General features: G+C 41.1%; 2 protein-coding genes across 2 annotated transcripts in view; one reads left to right on the top strand and one right to left on the bottom strand.

The window, feature by feature from the left end:
- Positions 1 to 3,337: 3,337 nt before the first annotated feature.
- Positions 3,338 to 14,707, top strand: plch2b (phospholipase C, eta 2b). Its single transcript, XM_005724595.2, has 21 exons — positions 3,338 to 3,994; positions 4,933 to 5,079; positions 5,559 to 5,802; positions 5,918 to 6,047; positions 7,532 to 7,702; positions 8,009 to 8,102; positions 8,207 to 8,410; positions 8,506 to 8,626; positions 8,718 to 8,889; positions 9,990 to 10,100; positions 10,188 to 10,271; positions 10,355 to 10,452; positions 10,545 to 10,633; positions 10,746 to 10,931; positions 11,027 to 11,134; positions 11,222 to 11,346; positions 11,441 to 11,525; positions 11,616 to 11,762; positions 12,958 to 13,037; positions 13,127 to 14,207; positions 14,310 to 14,707. The coding sequence occupies exons 1-21, from the start codon at positions 3,643 to 3,645 to the stop codon at positions 14,315 to 14,317; spliced, it is 3,837 nt and encodes a 1,278-aa protein (XP_005724652.1). The 5' UTR covers positions 3,338 to 3,642; the 3' UTR covers positions 14,318 to 14,707.
- grik6 (glutamate receptor, ionotropic, kainate 6) overlaps positions 14,451 to 19,437 on the bottom strand; it is a 5,555-nt gene continuing 568 nt past the window's right edge. Inside the window, exons 3-10 of the mRNA XM_005724596.1 lie at positions 17,252 to 17,283; positions 16,987 to 17,166; positions 16,612 to 16,835; positions 16,352 to 16,449; positions 16,028 to 16,245; positions 15,725 to 15,944; positions 15,374 to 15,618; positions 14,451 to 15,082 (exon numbers count right to left, since the gene is read on the bottom strand). Of these exons, the coding sequence (XP_005724653.1) occupies positions 14,978 to 15,082; positions 15,374 to 15,618; positions 15,725 to 15,944; positions 16,028 to 16,245; positions 16,352 to 16,449; positions 16,612 to 16,835; positions 16,987 to 17,166; positions 17,252 to 17,283 (1,322 nt within the window). The 3' untranslated portion in view covers positions 14,451 to 14,977. The remainder of the gene's footprint in view (positions 15,083 to 15,373; positions 15,619 to 15,724; positions 15,945 to 16,027; positions 16,246 to 16,351; positions 16,450 to 16,611; positions 16,836 to 16,986; positions 17,167 to 17,251; positions 17,284 to 19,437) is intronic.

The raw sequence follows: 19,437 nt of genomic DNA, 5'->3' as shown, positions 1-19,437 counted from the left end.
TATATATATATATATTACATTACAGACCAAAAAACTGAAAAATGGATTTTAATTCTTTGCACCTCCGGCTCCGTCATCAGGTAGAGTAGAAATGACACCTTCTCCTGGTTTAAACTTTAGGTGGTCTCATATGTTTTAGAGAAGAAAACACTTTTATGTCTTATTATAATGATACCCTCGCTCAGTATTTGTTGGGTACAGTGTAATAGCACTATCCATTTTGTTAGCTGATAATGTTGTAGTTTTGGTTTGGAACTGGGGTTTCATTCGCCTCTTGTTTCAGTGTTTCCTTTTTCCTTCGGATGACTTGTATAATACCCATTAAAATCTAAATCAATCCTTCTTCTGAGAACTTTGTTTTTTCTCACCGTTAAAGATTCGTGTGTTGTTGTGTGTGGTTTTACTTTTAGCCACTTTGGGAACCTTTGTCCGTCCGTCTGCAGCGTCCACATATTTGTTCCAGACTGAAAATAAATTTATAGAGATTATTGCGTTTCCCAGAGGATGAAGATAATGACTAGAAGCCATTAGTCTTGTTCTGCTCTGTGGAAGGTTTTTTTGTTTTTTTGTTCCAGCAAATAGCAGCAAAACTGAAGTAATTCCCATCAGCCTCACACATAAAAGTTACGTGCACGTAAGAGTTTTATGGTAAAAATCTAACATTTAAAATATTAAAGTAAAGTGCTCGCTGTCACTGTTCATTCAGTACACCTGTTCAGCTCTTCATTAATACCAATATCTAATCAGCTAATCAACCTAATGCATTTCAGCATGTAGATGTGGTCAATTTGACCTGCTGATGTTAAAATGAAGCATCGGGATGGGGAAGAAAGGCAATTTAACTGATTTTAAACATGGCCAGACATGCTGGTCTAAGTATTTCAGAAGCTGACGAGCTACTAGGATTTTCCATCCTTAACCATCTCTAGGGTTTACAGAGAATGGAAAAAGAAACAATATCCAGGGAGCAGCAGTTCTCTGGGAGAAAATGCTTTGTTGATGCCTGAGGTTAGAGGGGAATGGACGACTGTTTCTAAGTGCTCTTGTTACAAGCAAGGTATGAAAGAGAGCATCTCTGAATGCACAGCACGTTGAAACGTGAAGCAGATGTGCTACATCAGCAGAAGGCCACACTGGTTGCTACTCCTGTCAGCTAAAAATGGGATACTGAGGCTATAACTTAAAACATCCTCAGAGTGGAAAAATGTCGCCTGGTCTGATGAGTCCTGATTTCTGCTTCAACACTTAAATGGTGGCGTCCAAATTTGGCTGAAACAACATGAAAACATTGATCCATTTTACCTTGTATTTAAAGGTACATGCTGCTGGGAGTGGTGTAATTGAGTAGTGTTTTCTGTGTATTATTGTAGCGCTGTTGTTGTGTATATAAATAAAACTGAATTGTTTGTTTCATTATAACAAATGATGATCACATAAATCACTTTATGACCACCCTGATGGCTGCTTCCAGCAGGATAACGCACTGTGTCAAAAACTCAGATCTTGTTAAACTGATTTCTTGATCATAACAGTGAGTTCAACGTACTCAAATGTCCTCCACAATCACCAGAACCTAATCTAATAGAGCCCCTTTGGGATGTGGTAGAAGGGGAGATTCATATGATGAATGTTTCCAGCACCTTGTTAAATCTGTGCAATGAAGGCAGTTTCTCAAGGAAAAAGGTGGTCCAGCTTGGAACTAGTGAACTTGTGTACCTACCAAAGTGCCCACTGAACGTAGAAAAATCATAAATGCATAAAACTCCATTTAGTCCACACATACTGTATACAACATAATCATAGAGCCTGAGAGTTACAACGCTTTGTAAATATGGAGGCGCGTGAGAAAACAACATCTTTCAAGAGTCCATGGGTGAAGAAGAGAATGCGTGGTCGTGAATCAAGGGGGAGACAACAGAATAAAGGAGGATGGCAAAAGCACACGCTGTAGTTCTTCCCCCATTAGCGTGCTTTTTGTCCCGCTCACGTAACATGCAAATGAAAGGAGTTCTTTTGCCATACAAAGTAGAATGTAAAACCCAGTAAAATAAACACCTGAAGAGCATCCACCCTGATACACCACAGCAGTACAGAAGCCATTCATCGACACAAAGCTTTTATTTTGACTCAAATGTGTTTCCCTGCACGCGCGTTTTTAGAAATGTATCTTCCGTAGTGCAACCTTAAAAAAGGTTTCAAAAATACTCAGAAGCAATTGAGAAAACGTGAAAATGTCCACGTTTCCTATCACAGCTTTTCTCAGTTGCTTTAGAATATTTCTCAACACAGTTTCGATGTTCCTCGAAGTGTTGATGCATTTCCCAAAGCAGCTCATGCGTTTAGCAAAACACCACAGTTCTGCTGGATGCATGAGCTTTTTCTAATGTCACTGAATGAGTTATTGCCAGGTTCCTTTGACATTGTGTAAGCATGAGTGGTCAAAATATTTAGCCATTTTCTCAGAATGAAAGCCTTTCTGTGGCTGACTAACTGCTATTGTGTGGTTTCACGTTCAATTATTCTGTTAACATCTTATGACAAGTGCAAATAAACTATTTTATTTGTCCTGCCATGATCTCACAAAACTTTTACACTGCACAGAACATTACCATGGAGACCATCAATACCAAGAACATGAACTGTGGTAAGAAAACAGTGCTGCAACACTGAACAGCCTGTTGCTTCTGTCCTTTTGGACACCAGTAAGAACTGGTGTCCAAAAGGACGCCTGATTCTCTCCCTTGCAATGCAGCAAAGCCAGAACCATAATGTGCACCACATCCACCCTCTGCATTCTACACCTACACACATCCTTACATCTCTTCTTCTTCCAAGGCAGAATTGTTGCCTCCAGGAATGTTTATCTGAGGAGGCTGCTACATGTTTATTTGTACTTTGATTTATTTTTTAAGAAGCACAAAGACACAACCAATAACTGTAAACCAATTGTAGAATTTGTATTAAGCTTCTGAAACATTTGCAGATAGCTAGACCCTTTCTCTTGTGTACAAGTAAAAATATTGTGAAAAATTTCACACATTGGTTTGACAGCTTCACCTGCCATTCGAGAAGCGTCTGCCCTATGTCAGACTTTTGCCTCTAGGGGGAAATCACTGCACACAGTATGACGATACTTCAAGCTTCTTAAAACCTTAATGGCTCTAGTGGTAAAGCCTAATACTGTGTGTCATAAACATGGTTATGAAATCTACTTTAATGTCCATATTCTGTAATAACTTTGACTCTCGTAGGTATGGTTAAAATTAAATGTGCAGCCACCGTGTCCCACTGTCTTCCTTCAGAGGCTTACTGGAAAATCCCTCTATGAAAGCAAGGCTGAAGCCTCACTCCGGGATTACAGCTTCAGGAAGATTTACTGACACAAACAAGGTGCACACTTCTTCCAATCTGAGAGCCCTCTCTGCATGAAAACATTCATAGAAGAACACTTGATGGTCACTACACTGGAAACCTGGACAAACGATGTCAAGGAATGAGCTTCTAGGGTGGGAATGTCGGTCCTTGCTCCCATGTAGGAATGCTTTAACTACAAGATGAGGATATGCTGACCCGCGTTACAAAGAAACCTGTCTGAAGAGTCCAACAGAGTGGGGAGGAAGAAGGTGGGTTCTCGTGGTGTGGATGGGCCAGGAGAGCCGGACCCAAATGTACAACTCAGGGATGAACATCAGCTCTGCGATGGCACCACAGTCTCCCGGACACAGTGGAACTCCACCACTGTCCTCTCTGCCTCCTAAGAAGACAACCTTTCAGTCCTTGGGATCTCTGTCATCAGGAGTGTTTTCACCGTCTCCGGCTAAAGCCTCCACTCATCAGGCAAACCCTGGCTCCAGCCGACTGAATTCCCCCACTCCATCTATTATGAGCTCCCCAAAACTTTGGCAGAAAGCATCTGTTTCTCGACTCGCAGAGGAATTCTTCTGGATTGGTGGAAGTGTGGTTGCACAGCCTAAATGGAGACTGGGTCAGATAGGTAACATTAAGTCAACTGATCACTAAATAATACTTAAATAATCACAGAAGCTCAGCAGCCTGTTTAGCAGAGGTGCTTGCTGTCTGCACCACACTGAGAGGGAAGAGGGAAAAGTTTTACTGGACATTTTTATTCCGGGTGTTGTAAATTTAAAACATTTGCCGTGACGTGTTGTCGCGAATGGCCTTCAAAACAAGGAGCTCGCACGTATAACAAATTAGGGAAGCAGTGAAGCAGATAATGGGCATATGGACAGTGGACAATCCTTTAGGATTAGCCTGAATGGTGTGCCAGGTTGCGTCACATGCACCTGAGCTTCAGATTACAAACAAAGGTTACTCGCACACAACACATAAACCGGTGACCTGATAATGACTTCATTGTTAGGAGAAAAAAGTGGTTCTGTTAAACGCTTTCCCAGTATACTTACTGTGGGCGCACACACCATTAAAGATTTCATGGAAAGTCACTGAAGGAAAGTCAGAAGAGACACTGTAGAGCACTGTGACGCATCTGACTGTAGGCACAGGTGTTTCTTTTTAGACAATAAGTAGTTTGTGTATTTTCATGGTGTAACTCTGTAAACTCACGAAGTAATGCTTGATAGTAAACCTCTAATCATCCCTTTGAGCTCCTGATACTTCCCAACACAAAATAATGTGGTGTAGGATTTCATAAGTTACAAACATTCTCAGTCAATGACAACAGTAAGGCTCTTTTGACTTGGTGGTGGTGTAAGTATGGCACCAACATGATGTTTTTACTCATAACCTCAGCATGCACGGTCCCAACATAGATTTTATATCAAACTGAACATTTGATATCTTTGGGCACCCTGTGGTGTTGTCCATAAATTAATCGCAGTGGATTTCTGACAATCTTGACTAAAGAAGCCTAAAGAAACCTTAATTAAATTTGTTTCTTGTGTTGTCCTGTAGTGGAGAGGTGTATGTGCACCATGCAAACTGGCACTCAGTTAACCAAAATGAAGGGGAAGAAGAAAGGACTGGTGCGATTCTTTTACCTGGACGAGCACAAGTCCTGCATCCGCTGGCGACCCTCCAGAAAACATGACAAGGCCAAAAGTGAGTGACCACCTTTTGGTGTGGACGATCACTCGGGACTATTCGTATTGCATGAGAATTGAATTCAGCTCAAAGTTCATATTTGTATTTACTGATTATGATGTCTTAAAGAAACCACATTTTAGGCGTGGCCCTTCAGCTGAGGAAAAGCCACAAAAAGCTGTTTTGATGAATATTTGGTTTGGACCATCAGTTATAACTCCTGTTAGTTCGGCAAAGTTTCTTTTGGTTGATGGCAAATTTACCAGAAGAGTTGGATTTCAGCTCTTTAAAAAGCTGACATGTTTTATATCTGATAAACTGTTGTATTGTTGGGCGTTGGGACATTTGTATGTTTGCACATGGTTCAATAAATCATTTTCCTGGCCAGATTTATAATGAAATGGAGGTTTTTGCACAATACTGCATATTATTGTTTATAATTTATTTATTTTCAATGCTGCAGAGACATGAATGACCTCTCTGTTTTTGTTTTTCAGTAACTATTGATTCCATTCATGAGGTGTGTGAGGGGAAAAAGTCAGAGGTCTTCAGGCGTTATGCAGACAACCGTTTCGACCCAAACTGCTGCTTCAGTATTTACTACGGGGACCGTGTGAAGTCCCTGGACCTGGTCTCCACCAACGCAGAGGAGACCCGCACTTGGATCACTGGGCTGAAATACCTCATGGCTGGTATCAGTGATGAAGATAGTTTGGCTCGGAGGCAGCGCACCCGTGATCAATATCCTTTATCCGCCCACACAACTGTTCAACATGGTTTATAGGCACAAATACATCACTTTATGTTTGGTAAACTGATTGTTTAGCGTATGGTTCAGCCTTAACTGCAGCTGAACGTGGTTACAGCAGACTTTCTCTGAGGCAGATAAAAATGGAGATGGCACCCTGAGTATCGGAGAAGTTCACCAGCTGCTCCACAAGCTCAATGTGAATTTACCCAAGCAGAAAGTCAGGGAGATGTTTCAGGTAAGACTTAAACGTGACAGACTTAACATGAATGTAACCTCTAATTGACACTTGCCCTCTGCTCCCCTTCACTCAAAAAGTGATTCTTTGACCTGAAACATATAAGGTCAAAGGTTAACTTATTCAAACAATGAATCATTAAGGAAAAAATGCCTGGTGAAAACTGAATGTATACCAATCAAGTCAAATTTATTTGCCTAGACGTGATAAAATTTAGCGTTTTACACTGTACTTATATAACAAACTTACATAACAAAAGTCCACATTTAGGGCGTAAATATTTTTTGAGTGCAGACATGTTTCATATAATTTTAAACTACAACATGTTGGTTACTTGAATGATAGCTTTACCTGAGTTTATTTGTCAATGATATGTAGTAACAGGCCTCATCTTTATTGAGCACGAGCATTGCTGCCACTGTCATAGTCGCTGCCTTTGTCTTGTTGGCATGCGTGTATTCTCATTGATAATAACTGATTCTAAGGGAAGGGAAATGTATATATCAGAACAAATTTTCATGGCAAATTATTCAGTAGGTTGATGATGATGCCCTTCAGAACCAGAAGAAGTCCTCCTACTGCGCCAAACTATTTTTTTTTAACTCACTTAAAATAAAAAGAGATCCAAGTTGAATTTTTACACGTGCAAAGTTAGCACAATAGCTTCCATATTCATAAACTCAGGGTCACTACTTTTTTAATGATATGGACTAATTTTGTTTAATAAATAAAGTGAGAGACTACATAGGTGTGTACGTCTCTCTTCTGGTAATGTCATTGTCTGTTTCCAGTAAGAAGGCAAGTCCCACATTCTGAGAAAAACTCACAGTCACTGTCGAGACATTTAACACCACACCTTTCGTGGTAGTGACAAAGCAAAAGCATCACCAGAGATAGCACGATTCCTCCTCAGAGGACCATGTCAGTAGTTAAATCTGCACAAAACAAGTATACCAATACTTGCAGAGCCAAACCGTGCAACTAAAATGGCTAAAATAAATAAATAGAGCAAGAAAAAATATGACAGCTAGTAAATCTAGTAAAATGTTTCAAACCCAGAAAATATGACAGGACACAAATCCTGCACTCTGGGGCAGCCTAAAGAAACCAGATTGGAAAGTGTATTAACGAATAAAAAAATATGTAAAATCCTTAAGCAGACTCTCCCTGTGATCTTCCCATGCTTCCCATCATCCCATGATTATATACAGAGAAGCATAAAATGCTACAGATGGAGCCAGCAGACAAATATGTGCATTCAGTGTTTTTGTTGGAACGGTGGAAAAGGCTATCACCGGAAGCCCATATGGTTGTCACAGATGGCCTTTGTTGTATCGCAATATTGCTTTAGTTGCAGTAGCTCACTGCCCGTCCTCCCCTCCCCCACCTGTGAATGAGCTCTGTTTTGATGCTGACAGATATATCATTCAGAAGGTACTGAGAGAGAGACAGACATCATAAAATGTTTTCGCCACTATCTGCAGGAAGCAGACACGGACGAGAACCAGGGCTCTCTCGGCTTTGATGAATTTTGTTCATTCTACAAGATGATTTCCACACGCAGAGACCTCTACCTGATTCTGATCTCCTACAGCAATCAGAAAGAAGTCCTGGATCTCCATGACCTTGCACGCTTTCTGGAAAATGAACAGAAGGTAGTCAAAAGTCAAACCAATCACAATCATCTGTTTGATACTATTTATCCCCATTTTTACCTCTCCTTGAAATGTATTTTAAGTGTATCAGATTAACATCAGTGATGGTGTCTAAGAAGAAGCTAAAATGTATTTTAACCAATCACTGCAGTGCAAGAGACAAACGTGAAGTCATGAAATTGAGATATAACAAGCAATAAAGTGCTTTAAAAGATTGAATTAAATTATTGCTAATAGCAGTTTTCAAAAAGCTTTTAACTTTTGGATCCAATAAGATAAAAACAGTTCATTGTGTTCTATTTGTAGATGCGAGGCCTAAACAGAGAGCATCTAGTGGACATAGTGGCCAAGTTTGAGCCGTGTCCTGAGAACCTCCAGCGTATGGTACTGGGTATTGATGGTATGTAGGCCTGTGAAACGTCGTTATTATCACATGTCAGTCAAACCAGATTTAATTTTCAGTCTGCAAATAAAATAGCTGCTCCAACAACTCTCTTCCTTTAGGTTTCACCAACTACATGCGGAGTCCTGCAGGCGATATCTTCAACCCCGAGCACAATCAGGTAAACCAGGACATGACGCAGCCTCTAACCAACTACTTCATTGCCACGTCTCACAACACCTACCTGACAGGAGACCAGCTGCTCTCTCAGTCTAGAGTGGAAATGTATGCCTACGTCCTGCAGGCAGGCTGTCGCTGTGTCGAGGGTAAGAGCCGACACAACAAGAACCTGAGCTGTTATTTCAGTGTGTGATTTTTTATAAGATTACAAATGGTTGTCAGCTCTTTCCCCCTCTCTTAGTGGACTGCTGGGATGGACCAGATGGAGAGCCCATTGTCCATCATGGTTATACCTTGACATCCAAAATTCTCTTCAAAGATGTAATTGAAACAATTGACAAATATGCCTTCACAAAATCACAGTAAGAATTTTTTTTATTCCTGGTGCTGATTTCAATTTTGTCGAGCTGGTGCACCTGTGCAGTCGTTCAGTTATTGTCACCTCACTGCCAGGTATCCCGTGATCCTGTCCATAGAGAACCACTGCACTGTGCCTCAGCAGAAAAAGATGGCTAAATATCTGAGAGAGGTGCTGCAGGACAAACTGGATCTGAGCAATGTCAGCGTGCATGAATGCAAAAAGCTGCCATCCCCTGAGATCCTGAAAGGAAAGATTTTGGTCAAGGTAGAGTTGTTTTTACCCACACACACAATCACAATCACACACACGCGCACACACACACACCTATATGCTATTCAGACGTCACCTGACTACAGTAGGTAGTCGCTTCCAAGTATCATCTCATTGTAGTTATGACATGCAAAGTGGATGAACCAGCTGACAAAATACCTCACTGAGCTGATAGGAAGTTTACTTTAAACCAAGTATTTAATCATCACAACCAAGGAATGCAGACGAGCATCTCTGATCGTGCAACGTGTTGAACCTTAAAGCAGATGGGCTACAGCAACAGAAGACCACACCAGGTGCCACTCCCTTTAGATGAGAACAGGAAACTGAAACTAAAGTTCACATGGGTTTGCCAAACGTGGACAATCCTCATTACCTCACCGTCTTGTGTCAACAGTTCAGTCTGGTGTGGTGTTGCTATAGTCTGGGTATATTTTCTTGTCAAATTTTGGGCTTGAGCATCAGAATAAGGACCAAAATCTCAGAGGAATGTTTCTAGCACCATGGAGTTAGGAGTTAAGGCAGCTATGAAGGAAAAAGGAGGGTTAAACCCAGGACCAGCAAGGTGTACCTAATGAAGTGGCTGGTGAAATTTGAAATTAAGCAATACTGTTCACGTTTAGCTCAAAAACAATTTACAATGATGTAACTTTTAGCGCCTGTGAGGCCACAGACTCTCATTCACATTACATCTCAGGAATGTGACTCTGCAGATGTTGAGGTGTGTTCATTTCCCTTTGTGAGACACAATGCTGAAAACTCTTTTTTCTTTTCTGTAACAAAGTCTGTCAACACAACATGAAGGTGTAACTGTAAATCCTGTCCAGTCTGTTGCAATCACTATCCCTCATGCAGTGATGTGTAACCCACACAGTACTTGTGTAGGTTACAAACTGCACAAAGCTGCACAGCAAGTAGAAAGAGTGCAGCTTTGTGCTTTCTCTATCATTGTCCTTGGCAGATCCTTGGCAGTTTACAAAATAAATGATTATATGTATATTATTACACACACACACACACACACACACACACACACACACACACACACACACACACACACACACACAAAGCGATTGTTAATTTTCTGTTTTTAGGGGAAGAAGCTGCCAGCAAACCTTGATCCTGATGTGGAGGAGGGTGATGTGTCTGATGAAGACACTGGAAATGAGGAAGAAGAGGACGATGATGACGATGATAACCCACAGGCAAATGAAACATTTAAACAGAAAGAAAGAAACAAAGTAAGTAAGAAAGAAGGTAAATATAGTAAGATTGCAATTTGAACTTTTCAGGATGGGAATAGCGTTAACTCTACTAATCAGCCTAAGAAGAAGAGACGATTTGGGAGATCAATCATGAGAAGCTTCAAAAGAAAGGTCAGCTGATATAAAAACAATATCTGACAGCTTTCCTTTTGGGTGACTTTGACTTAAAATATTAGATTTTTTTTTTCTTTCAGAGAAAAAAGAGATTACGAGTGAAAAACAAGGCCATGTCTGATGGTGAATCAGACTACAGCAGCAGCAGGGAGAGGACACAAATTGTTTACCATCCTAAGTAAGACCCGTTACTAAACGTCAAAAACAGCTGACAATCTAAACGTTATCATATCTGGGATTACACGTATATGATTCCCTCTGTCTCCGTAGAAAAAGGAAAACAATGAGGCTCTCCCGAGCTCTCTCTGATCTGGTCAAATACACAAAATCTGTCCGTGTGCATGACATAGAAACACAAGGTAAATCCAACTAGAAACCTTTGCCTGCATTTTTGTTTTCACTAAGCACATCCCAACTCATAGAAACTTTTCAGAGTGAGTGTCTCATACATTTTAATTTTCTTTTTGGCAGCATTCATGAGCAGTTGGCAGGTATCATCCCTGGATGAGACAGTAATGAACCAGATCTTACAGCTTAAACCGGGTGAGCTGGTGCGTTTCAACCAGCGCCAGCTTCTAAGAGTCTATCCGTCCAACTACAGAGTGGACTCAAGCAACTTCAACCCACAATCATACTGGAACTCAGGATGCCATATGGGTAACAAAAGTGTCACTAAAACTCAATACTAGCGTTATGTGATACTGTTTGTTGTTAACTTGTTAACTTGTTGTCACGTTGCTGTTTCATCTTAGTTGCTATGAATTATCAAACAGAAGGTCGCATGCTTGAACTGAACCAAGCCAAGTTCTCGAGCAATGGAAACTGTGGATATATTCTGAAGCCCAAGTGCATGTGTAAAGGTACGTGGTGTTCACTCACACTTAGTAGATTTCTGCAGATTACAAAGTGAAGATCAGCACCTAATAAATACTATTGCTTTTCATAAGGTGCCTTTAACCCAGTGTTGGAGGAGCCCCTGCCAGGACACAGAAAAACTCAGTTAGTGCTGAAGATCATTAGTGGACAGCAACTTCCTAAACCCAAAGACTCCATGTTTGGGGACAGAGGAGAGGTCAGGTCAAAATACAGTAGATATAAAGTCAAAGAGTTCAACAAAAAATACGTTTTTAACACTAAAGTCAAGTTTTTCTTGGACTTTTTTTTAGATAATTGATCCCTTTGTTGAAGTCGAGATCATCGGCCTACCTGTTGACTGCTCCAAGCAGCAGACTAGAGTAGTGCATGATAACGGTACGTGTGAAGCTCCACGTTGCAGTTTAAATCACTCCGAGCCAAGCTGACTTTGTGTTTCTCAGTCTTGGTGACATTCCTTTCTTTCAGGTTTCAACCCAATGTGGGAGGAAACCCTCGTCTTCAACATTCAAATGCCTCAAATCGCCCTGGTGCGATTCCAGGTGTGGGATCACGATCCTATTGGAAGAGACTTCATTGGACAGAGGACTGTAGCTTTTACCAGCATGATGCCAGGTGGAGTACCTGTACACTTGTTTGCTTGGTTCCAGAAGTTATACTTCTGAAAGCATACTCCTTTATTCTGTTAAAATTGTTGCCTTTTGAAAGGTTATAAATTTTTCAGTGTTGCAAAAACTTCATTTTTACAAATAAATTAAAGATTTAGGGCAACTTCCCACTTTCTGCAGAGTATCATTAGTGTTTTGTTTTAACTATGAGGCATTTGGGAAATGCATCTTCAGAACATCAAAAATATGAGAAACGTGCTAAAGCGATTGAGCAAAACTTTATGAATTTGATTATTTGTCCTTGCCAGTGTTGCAGATTTGTTTTGAGTCCTTACGTGTTAAAAACGTGAAAGAATATAAGGACTGAGCTTCCATCAGTGGACTTACATACATATACACACAACGGTGCAAGAAAAGAGCACAACACATTGTCATCATCCAGTCCAGATCACACCCCTCTCAGACCAAAACAATCAGCATAACCCATCAGAGGCAGCAGAGCGGACGGTCTGATCTCACACGCTTCCACAGCAGCTTTTTTCCTAATACAGGAAATACTGTTTTTATACTTGAAATTACCTGACATATTGTCCTTTCCAAAAAAAAAATTCTGAAGTAATTTTGTGGACTTGAAAATCTAACTAGAGTAAAATAAAAATAGAGCAAATATCTTGAATTGGAGCATTTTTTAATTTGGTAGAAATATTATGAAAACTTGTCTCATGAAACTTTGATGTATTTATTGAGACTGGATGTCTAAAATACTTCAACTGCTTTCAAAATGTTCTGTGCTTTTATTGTAATACCTGTGCTGATTTTCCTATAATATAAATTTCCTCTGACTTTCTCTCCACAATACAACAATAATTAATAAAGACTAAAACTAAGATTGAAACCAGTGAAAACTAAACTGAAGTGAGCAAACAAACCCTGAGACTATTCTAAACTAAACTAAACTGAAAGCAAAAAGTGAAAACAGAATAAAACAAAAACCAATTCATAAACAAAACTAAGATAACTCTGGTCTTGACTTTACCACCGTGCGCATTCTGTTTTATGTTGGCATTCATTTGTCTCTGACTCTAAGCTCTCCACAAGATTACCTACATATCCAAACCCAGTGTAAGTGTACAGATGCCAAATAAAAGATTTCAAATCTAAATAATTTTTTTCCTGTTGTTTGTTTGTGTGCTTGTTCACAGGTTACCGCCATGTCTACCTGGAGGAAATGGCAGAATCATCGATCTTTGTTCATGTCGCTATTATTGACATGGCAGGAAAGGTATGGCATTATAAAATACACTTACAGATCTAAGATCATCTCCACCTGACAACTCTATCTTATGATTTCTGATTTCCTTTGTGTGACAGATCAAACCAGCAAATGCTGTGCAAGCAGCTAGGAAACACATCCAAAAAGCAGCCCAGAAGCATATGAAGAGCCATCAAAGGCAGCCATCTCTAGATTTTTCTGTCCAGTCTTCAGAAGATGGACGCGCTTTGTACTTCCGCAAAGATCTGGACACCATCTCTCAGGACAGCAGGAGTGGGGAAACGTCTCATCTGGTTCAAGGGCCCGCAGCCAAGGCTGCCATCCACAAAGGGGCCATGAGTGAACCTGTCAGGCGAGCTCACAGAGTTAAAATTCTTGAACCACAAGAGACAAAGAGAGGGATCTTTAGCCGGATGTCTTCCACTGACTCCCAGCACACTGGGGTTGCTCCCTGCGTGATAGCTGAAAGCTTTGACCTTGAGACCTCTTCCCAGACTTCTTCTCCTGACAGTCCTGCTCCAGACAGCCAAAATCCAGTAATTCAAGAGGAGCTGGAAAATGACCCCAGTGAATTACAACAGTCCAACTGTGCTGGGCAGCAGATAGAGTCAGAGCAGCCTGAACCACCTGAGGAATTACCACCAGAATCAAAACCAGGCAATGACATTGCCACAGAGCCTGAGCCACTGCCAGAAGCTCAGAGTCAGACCGACACAGTCCCTCAGCCTCCACTCGTGCCACAGCCAGAAGCCAAACCTTCTCCTCTTGTCTCTCCATCATCCCCTGCAAGGGTTAGACGGACTTTAGAAGCTCCCGTGACCCCCTGGTCATCCACCCCAATAAGGACAAAGGGCCGCTCACGCAGTTGCCCTCGAAAACAGACTACCTCTGCTCAAACACCGATGCTGAACCGAAAGCCTACTTTCCACTGTCAGACGCGCGGAGCTCAAAACTACAGCAGCTACAGCAACCCTGTGAGACGCATACCCAACGGTCTCTGCCTATTGGACACCACGTCCAGCAGCAGCAGCGACAGCAGCACCGACAGCCTAGACTTTGTGCCCCCGCCCTCATCAACTGGGTCAGAGCAACACGAAGGGACACTGCAGAGAGAGATGAAGGCCCTCTTTGACCAGAAGATGAGGGAGATCCGCTGTAAATCACCGCTTTTTCTAGATGGTGAGTCACATTTGCAAAAGAATGAAAAGAAGTTTGATTACAAAAGCTAAGTGGCTCTATGTAATCAGCCTTTTTGTTCTTTACTGTTTTTGTGTTTTTTAGATTTGTGACAGGAAGAGATCAAGGTCCTCCTGAAAAAAGAAAAGGATCAACAACAAGAAAAAAGAGGAATGATGGTGATGGTGGAGTGATATGTGTCAGATATGTGGCTTTTCTTTCTAGAATGATGGACGACGCAAAGCATTTAAACACTGTTAGATGTTTTTTTTTTATTTCTTTTCTAATCTTGCTGAAATGTTTACAATCATCCCAGTTTTTATGCATGAAGTAGTTTTTAAAAAGAAACTGCTGAAGTCACATGATGCCACTGCCAAGTGTACAAAATACATGATGCAGAGTTGCAAGCAGTAAACCTAGAAAGTAAACATGTGCACACGTTGTTAGCAAAATGTTGAGTTTACAAGTGTAAACTGAAATTAAAAACGTTTTTTTATACTGAAGTGTTTGATTTTTCATTGAAAGAGTAGCAGTTGTACTGAAAAATCAGTAATTTATATATCTGAAAAAGTTGGACTTTTTTTTACATTTTAGTTCAAATGTAAATAATAAGGTAAATAATAAGGTTTACAGTCTACTGAGTTAATATTTCTGTAAATTCTTTGAACAAAGTTATCAAGTGTTATCAAGCCAAATGGAAAAAAATAATTAAATCAAACATAAAAAGCTCTAAAATCTAAACGTTTCATAGTAGTTGAATCTTCCAAAGGCTTCTATGCCTTTTCCTTGTCTTTATCTACATTTTCCTGGGATCTGTTCCCACTGCTGGTCCTCAAGCGCAGACTCAGCTCCTCAGTCAGTACAGAGCAACATGTCTTCTGTGGGATGGACATGCAATCAAGATTAACACCAGTGCAACAAAAAAACTTTATTCCACCTATTAGTTTAATGCAAATATAGATGAATGGATGGGTAGGCATCCCAGTCATCTGTATTTTCTAAAATCCATGTAATAAATGACAATGTTGCAACCAATAAAAAAACAATCTTCTAATGGCAGAAGAGCTGCCGCAGCCAAAAAAATCATCAATTCATTTAAAATCTTAAAGAATAAACACACACACACTGTTTCACTTGAGACATGTGAGTTGCGACAACCTTGCACGTACCTTGTGCTCTGCTGCACGCCTGCGACTCTTGAAGGTCAGCTCCAGGACAGCCACAATTGTTCCCAGCCCAAGGCCGAGGGAAAGCACCAGAAATATCCCCTTGAGGTTATGCGGCTGCACAGCTGACACCTTGCCCTTGTCTGCTATGCAGCTGCTTGCCCACCACTTGCTTCGCAAGTAAGCCAGCTCCCCTGCCTCACTTAGCTGTAAGATTGCCACACTGAGGTTCTTTATGATTGGAGAACCTTTGAGGAAAGAAATGATAGTTTTGGGTTATGTGCTGAATTTGATTTTATCATCTTTCATCTAAACTTAACTGTTTCATTAGAGTTTAAAAATAAATAACCTCACCAAGAGCAGCAGCAATGCTGTATCCCCTCATGCCAACGACTTCATGCGCCCGGACTAGTTCACAGTAACGCGCTATGGCTAAGTCCAGAGAAACAGACTCTCCAATGAAGGCGTAGTTGCCCTCTTTTGCACGTCGAATGCCTTCATCCATACTCGACACAAAACTCTTTGTCCGCTCCATGTGCTCATAGATTCTGCGGTACACTGGGTTGTTTGAATTCTAAATGAAGAAAAAAGAATAGCTTAGCGAGAAAAGCTCTCTAATTCCAGCTGAACTAGACACTTTAGGGCTGCAGTACTCACCTTAAAGAAAGCAAGTGTGGAAGAGCCAGCCAGGCAGCCATATTCAATCACATCCTGATTGGCCAAGTCCTCAAACCCTTTCACCATCAGGTGAGAGGACTCTGGGGTCTTAGTGGAGCTGAGGTTGGAGAAATAGCAAGCCAAGAGGACAACGCTAAATAACCACCAACTGCTGCAGATGACACGCCCCGAAAGGGCTTTGGGATGAGGGCCGGCACCTGAAACACAAAAAAGGCTCAGCAAATGCCACAAAAGGGAGAGATGTTCACTTGTTTGTTGTTCAGATGCTTATTGGATTAGGTGGTGTCTGGATTTGCCATTAACCTTGAAGAGTCAGAGCTCCAGCTGTGTACCAAAGGCTGTGGAGGAGACCGAACGTGTTTTTCTCACTCTGAGGCTGACTCCACTCAGAAGGGCTGAGTCTGCAATTTGGATCAAAGGTGTTAATTGTTAATGAGACAGCACTCAGAGTAACCCACTGCCCGAAGGAATACAGATATAACCTCAAAACCCTCAAGAACTTAAATCAATCATTATTAAATTAATCATAATAATCACTTTAAAGAACTGCTTTCATGACCAACCTGGCAACTATGAAGATGCAAGCAGCCGTCCCCAGATAGGCAATGAGTATGCCAACCCAGGTCTGTGCTGAGAAAGGGGAAAGGAAATCAAAGAAGCCTGCATCCTCTGAAATGTCCTTCCTCAGCAGAATACTGATTCCCGTCTGCATGAATGGTTTGGTCATTCCCACAGCTTTCTCCCGAGCTGCAGTGAGAGTCAGTGGAGCAATAGCGAGGTCTGCTTCCTGTAGGATAAAAATATATTTGGCTAGTTTGGATATATAATGTGGATACTTTATTGGAACTTCTTAACATAGTTAGGTTTAAAGTCATGTTGATTTTTTTTCAAAAACACCACATATTCACTTCTTCTTTTGAGAGAGCTTTGCTGCTCACCCCTCTCACCACCTCTCCAACCATCCCGTTCCAGTTCCCGCTCTCTTCCTGTCTACCATACGCGCCATCTTTCACCAGCTGCACTTTGTACTTGAAGCCCACTTTCTTGGCTACTTCAGAGAGCAGGTCCACGCAAAAGCCTTCCAGCTGAGCACCTTTGGACATCACATACGGCTCTTGCTGAAAGAATCGATGTGAAAGTCAGTGGGATTTATTTCACACTTAATTTTGTATTCACAAAGATATGCAAAGCCAGATTAGGTACCTTTATTGTTGTGATTCTGAGCTCTGACTGCACTGTTGTTGAGAGACAAAAATAAGGAAAAATCTTTTAGATCAGCGATTCCATGAATTTTAAAAACCACAGCACACCTACATAACAGCTGTTTTCTGATTTTTATGGGACATTATTTGGAGTGTCATGTATTTTATTTACTGTCAAATATTTTTTAAATCTACTCAAAAAATCTGCACATTTTTAGCACACGCATCCCCAGGTCTCTGTTTATGTTTGAAAATGTCCTATAATATGTGTACCAATCAGGAATAACACTGATTATCACTGCATGCTGGCACCTGTTGGTAGGTGGGATATATTAGGGAGCAATTGAATATTTTGTTCTCAAAGTTTATGTGTTAGAAGCAGGAAAAATGGCCACAAGGATTTGAGTTAGTCTGACGGGGGCAAATTTGGATGGTAGACAACTGAGTCAGAGCATCATCAGAACTGCAGGTCTTGTGGGTTGTTCCCGGTCTGTAGTTGTCAATATCTGTCAAAAGTGGTCCAAAGAAGAAACAGTGATGAACCAGCAGCATCATAGGCGGCAAAGGCTCATTGGTTGACCCATGTGGTCTGATACAACAGATGAGCTACTATCGCTGAAATTGCTGAAAAATGTTAATGCTGCTCCTGATAGAAAGGTGTCAGAATACACAGTCCATTACACTTGGTTCGGTACGGGACTGCATAGCTGCAGACCAGTCAAGGTTTCCTTGCTGATCCCTGTCCACTGGCAAAACCATGAACAATGGGCATGTGAGCATCTGAACTGGACCACAGAGTGATGGAAGAAGGTGGCCTAGTCTGACAGTGGTTTAAATTCCTGCAGATGCACTTGACAAACAAGTCTGATCCACGGAGGCCCCATCTCACAACTTACAGGACTTATAGGCTCTGTTGCTAAAATCTTGGTGCCATATACCACAGCAAACCTTCAGGGGCCTAGTGGAGTCCATGCCTTGACAGATAAAGGCTGTTTTGGCAGCAAAAGAGGGACCAACATAATATTATGCAGGTTGTAATAATGTGTATATTGTATTTGTGTAAATGTTTCTCTCTCTTTGTGTGTTACCTTTGCAACAGGCTAACAACCTGTCCTGGGTGTAGCCAAACCTTTGTCCATGTGATGTTTTTGCCATAATGCACAAAACCAAACACAGTAGATCTGCACCTGGTTTACTGTTTTTGGTCAACACCTCATATCAACTGTGAAACATGGTGGTGGAAGTTGATGATTTGGGATTGTTTTGCAGCCACAGGCCCTGGGCACCTCCCACTCACTGAGTGGACCACAAAATCTTCTCTATATCAAAGTATTCTAGAGACAAATGTGAGGCCATCTGCCTAACTTTGGCTGGATTTACTTCATTTTAAAACCTGCAATAGAGTACAGTAGATATTTTTTGTGTGTCCTGAAAATGCCCTGATATAAAAAACCATACAATTGACACAGAGTTTACTTTCTTTTATGTCTGTAAGCTGTACTAACAAATATTCACATTTTTACATGTTTATAAAAGCTCAAAGATTAGAAAGACACAATGGGAAGAATAAGTTAAAAACAAGTCCTTGTATGCTTTTACCATCACAGATGTTTTCATAGTTGGAGTCCAAACTAAATTTAGAAGAATCAAAAACTCCTTTGTGCAGCTTTTCATCTTCAGACTTTAACACACAGAGACGTCCCTGAGGTGAAATTTGGGGTCCATCTACTGACTTTTTGAGCTCAAGTGGTTTCCGGTATCCTGGAGATCTGGCGGCTCTGCTCGCCTACTTGAAAAGTGTCCACAATCTATTTAGAGCAGTGTGTTATTCCAAAGAATTACAATGCTATGGCGCTGTGAGATGGGAGGGCAGTCAAAGAGCATCAAAAGCCTCAATTCAGGCCAAGGCCTAGGGGATCCGTCACCACAGGGTGACCCTGACAACCATCAGATCCTCCTTTTCAAGAGATGACACCAACACAAGCTCTTAAAGCCCCTGTCAGTTTTTGGCCACTCTTACAGACAGGGTCATTGTTTGCTCCATGGACTTGATTTATTATCGTTTTTTGTGTCCGCTGGCTAGCTTTCTTGGACAGGATGTAGTGCAACACTTTGATATTCAGCAAGGCTGACAGTTTATGTATTTGTTTGCTGTCAACCATGATCATTTTCTACCAATTACTGGGG

Source organism: Pundamilia nyererei, unplaced genomic scaffold, assembly GCF_000239375.1.
Source record: "Pundamilia nyererei isolate P.nyererei 1_Seehausen unplaced genomic scaffold, PunNye1.0 scaffold00012, whole genome shotgun sequence".
Classification (NCBI taxonomy): Eukaryota; Metazoa; Chordata; class Actinopteri; order Cichliformes; family Cichlidae; genus Pundamilia; species Pundamilia nyererei.
The sequence above is the reverse complement of the archived record's forward strand: the minus strand, read 5'-3'. Positions and strand labels throughout refer to the sequence as shown.

Bases quoted from the DNA above. Each gene is read 5' to 3' on its own strand.
- plch2b (XM_005724595.2), top strand. From the start codon at position 3,643: ATGGGCCAGGAGAGCCGGACCCAAATGTACAACTCAGGGATGAACATC. The intron at 10,272-10,354 runs GTCAGCTGATAT...TTTTTCTTTCAG, and splicing joins TGAGAAGCTTCAAAAGAAAG to AGAAAAAAGAGATTACGAGT. The intron at 10,453-10,544 runs GTAAGACCCGTT...CTGTCTCCGTAG, and splicing joins CAAATTGTTTACCATCCTAA to AAAAAGGAAAACAATGAGGC.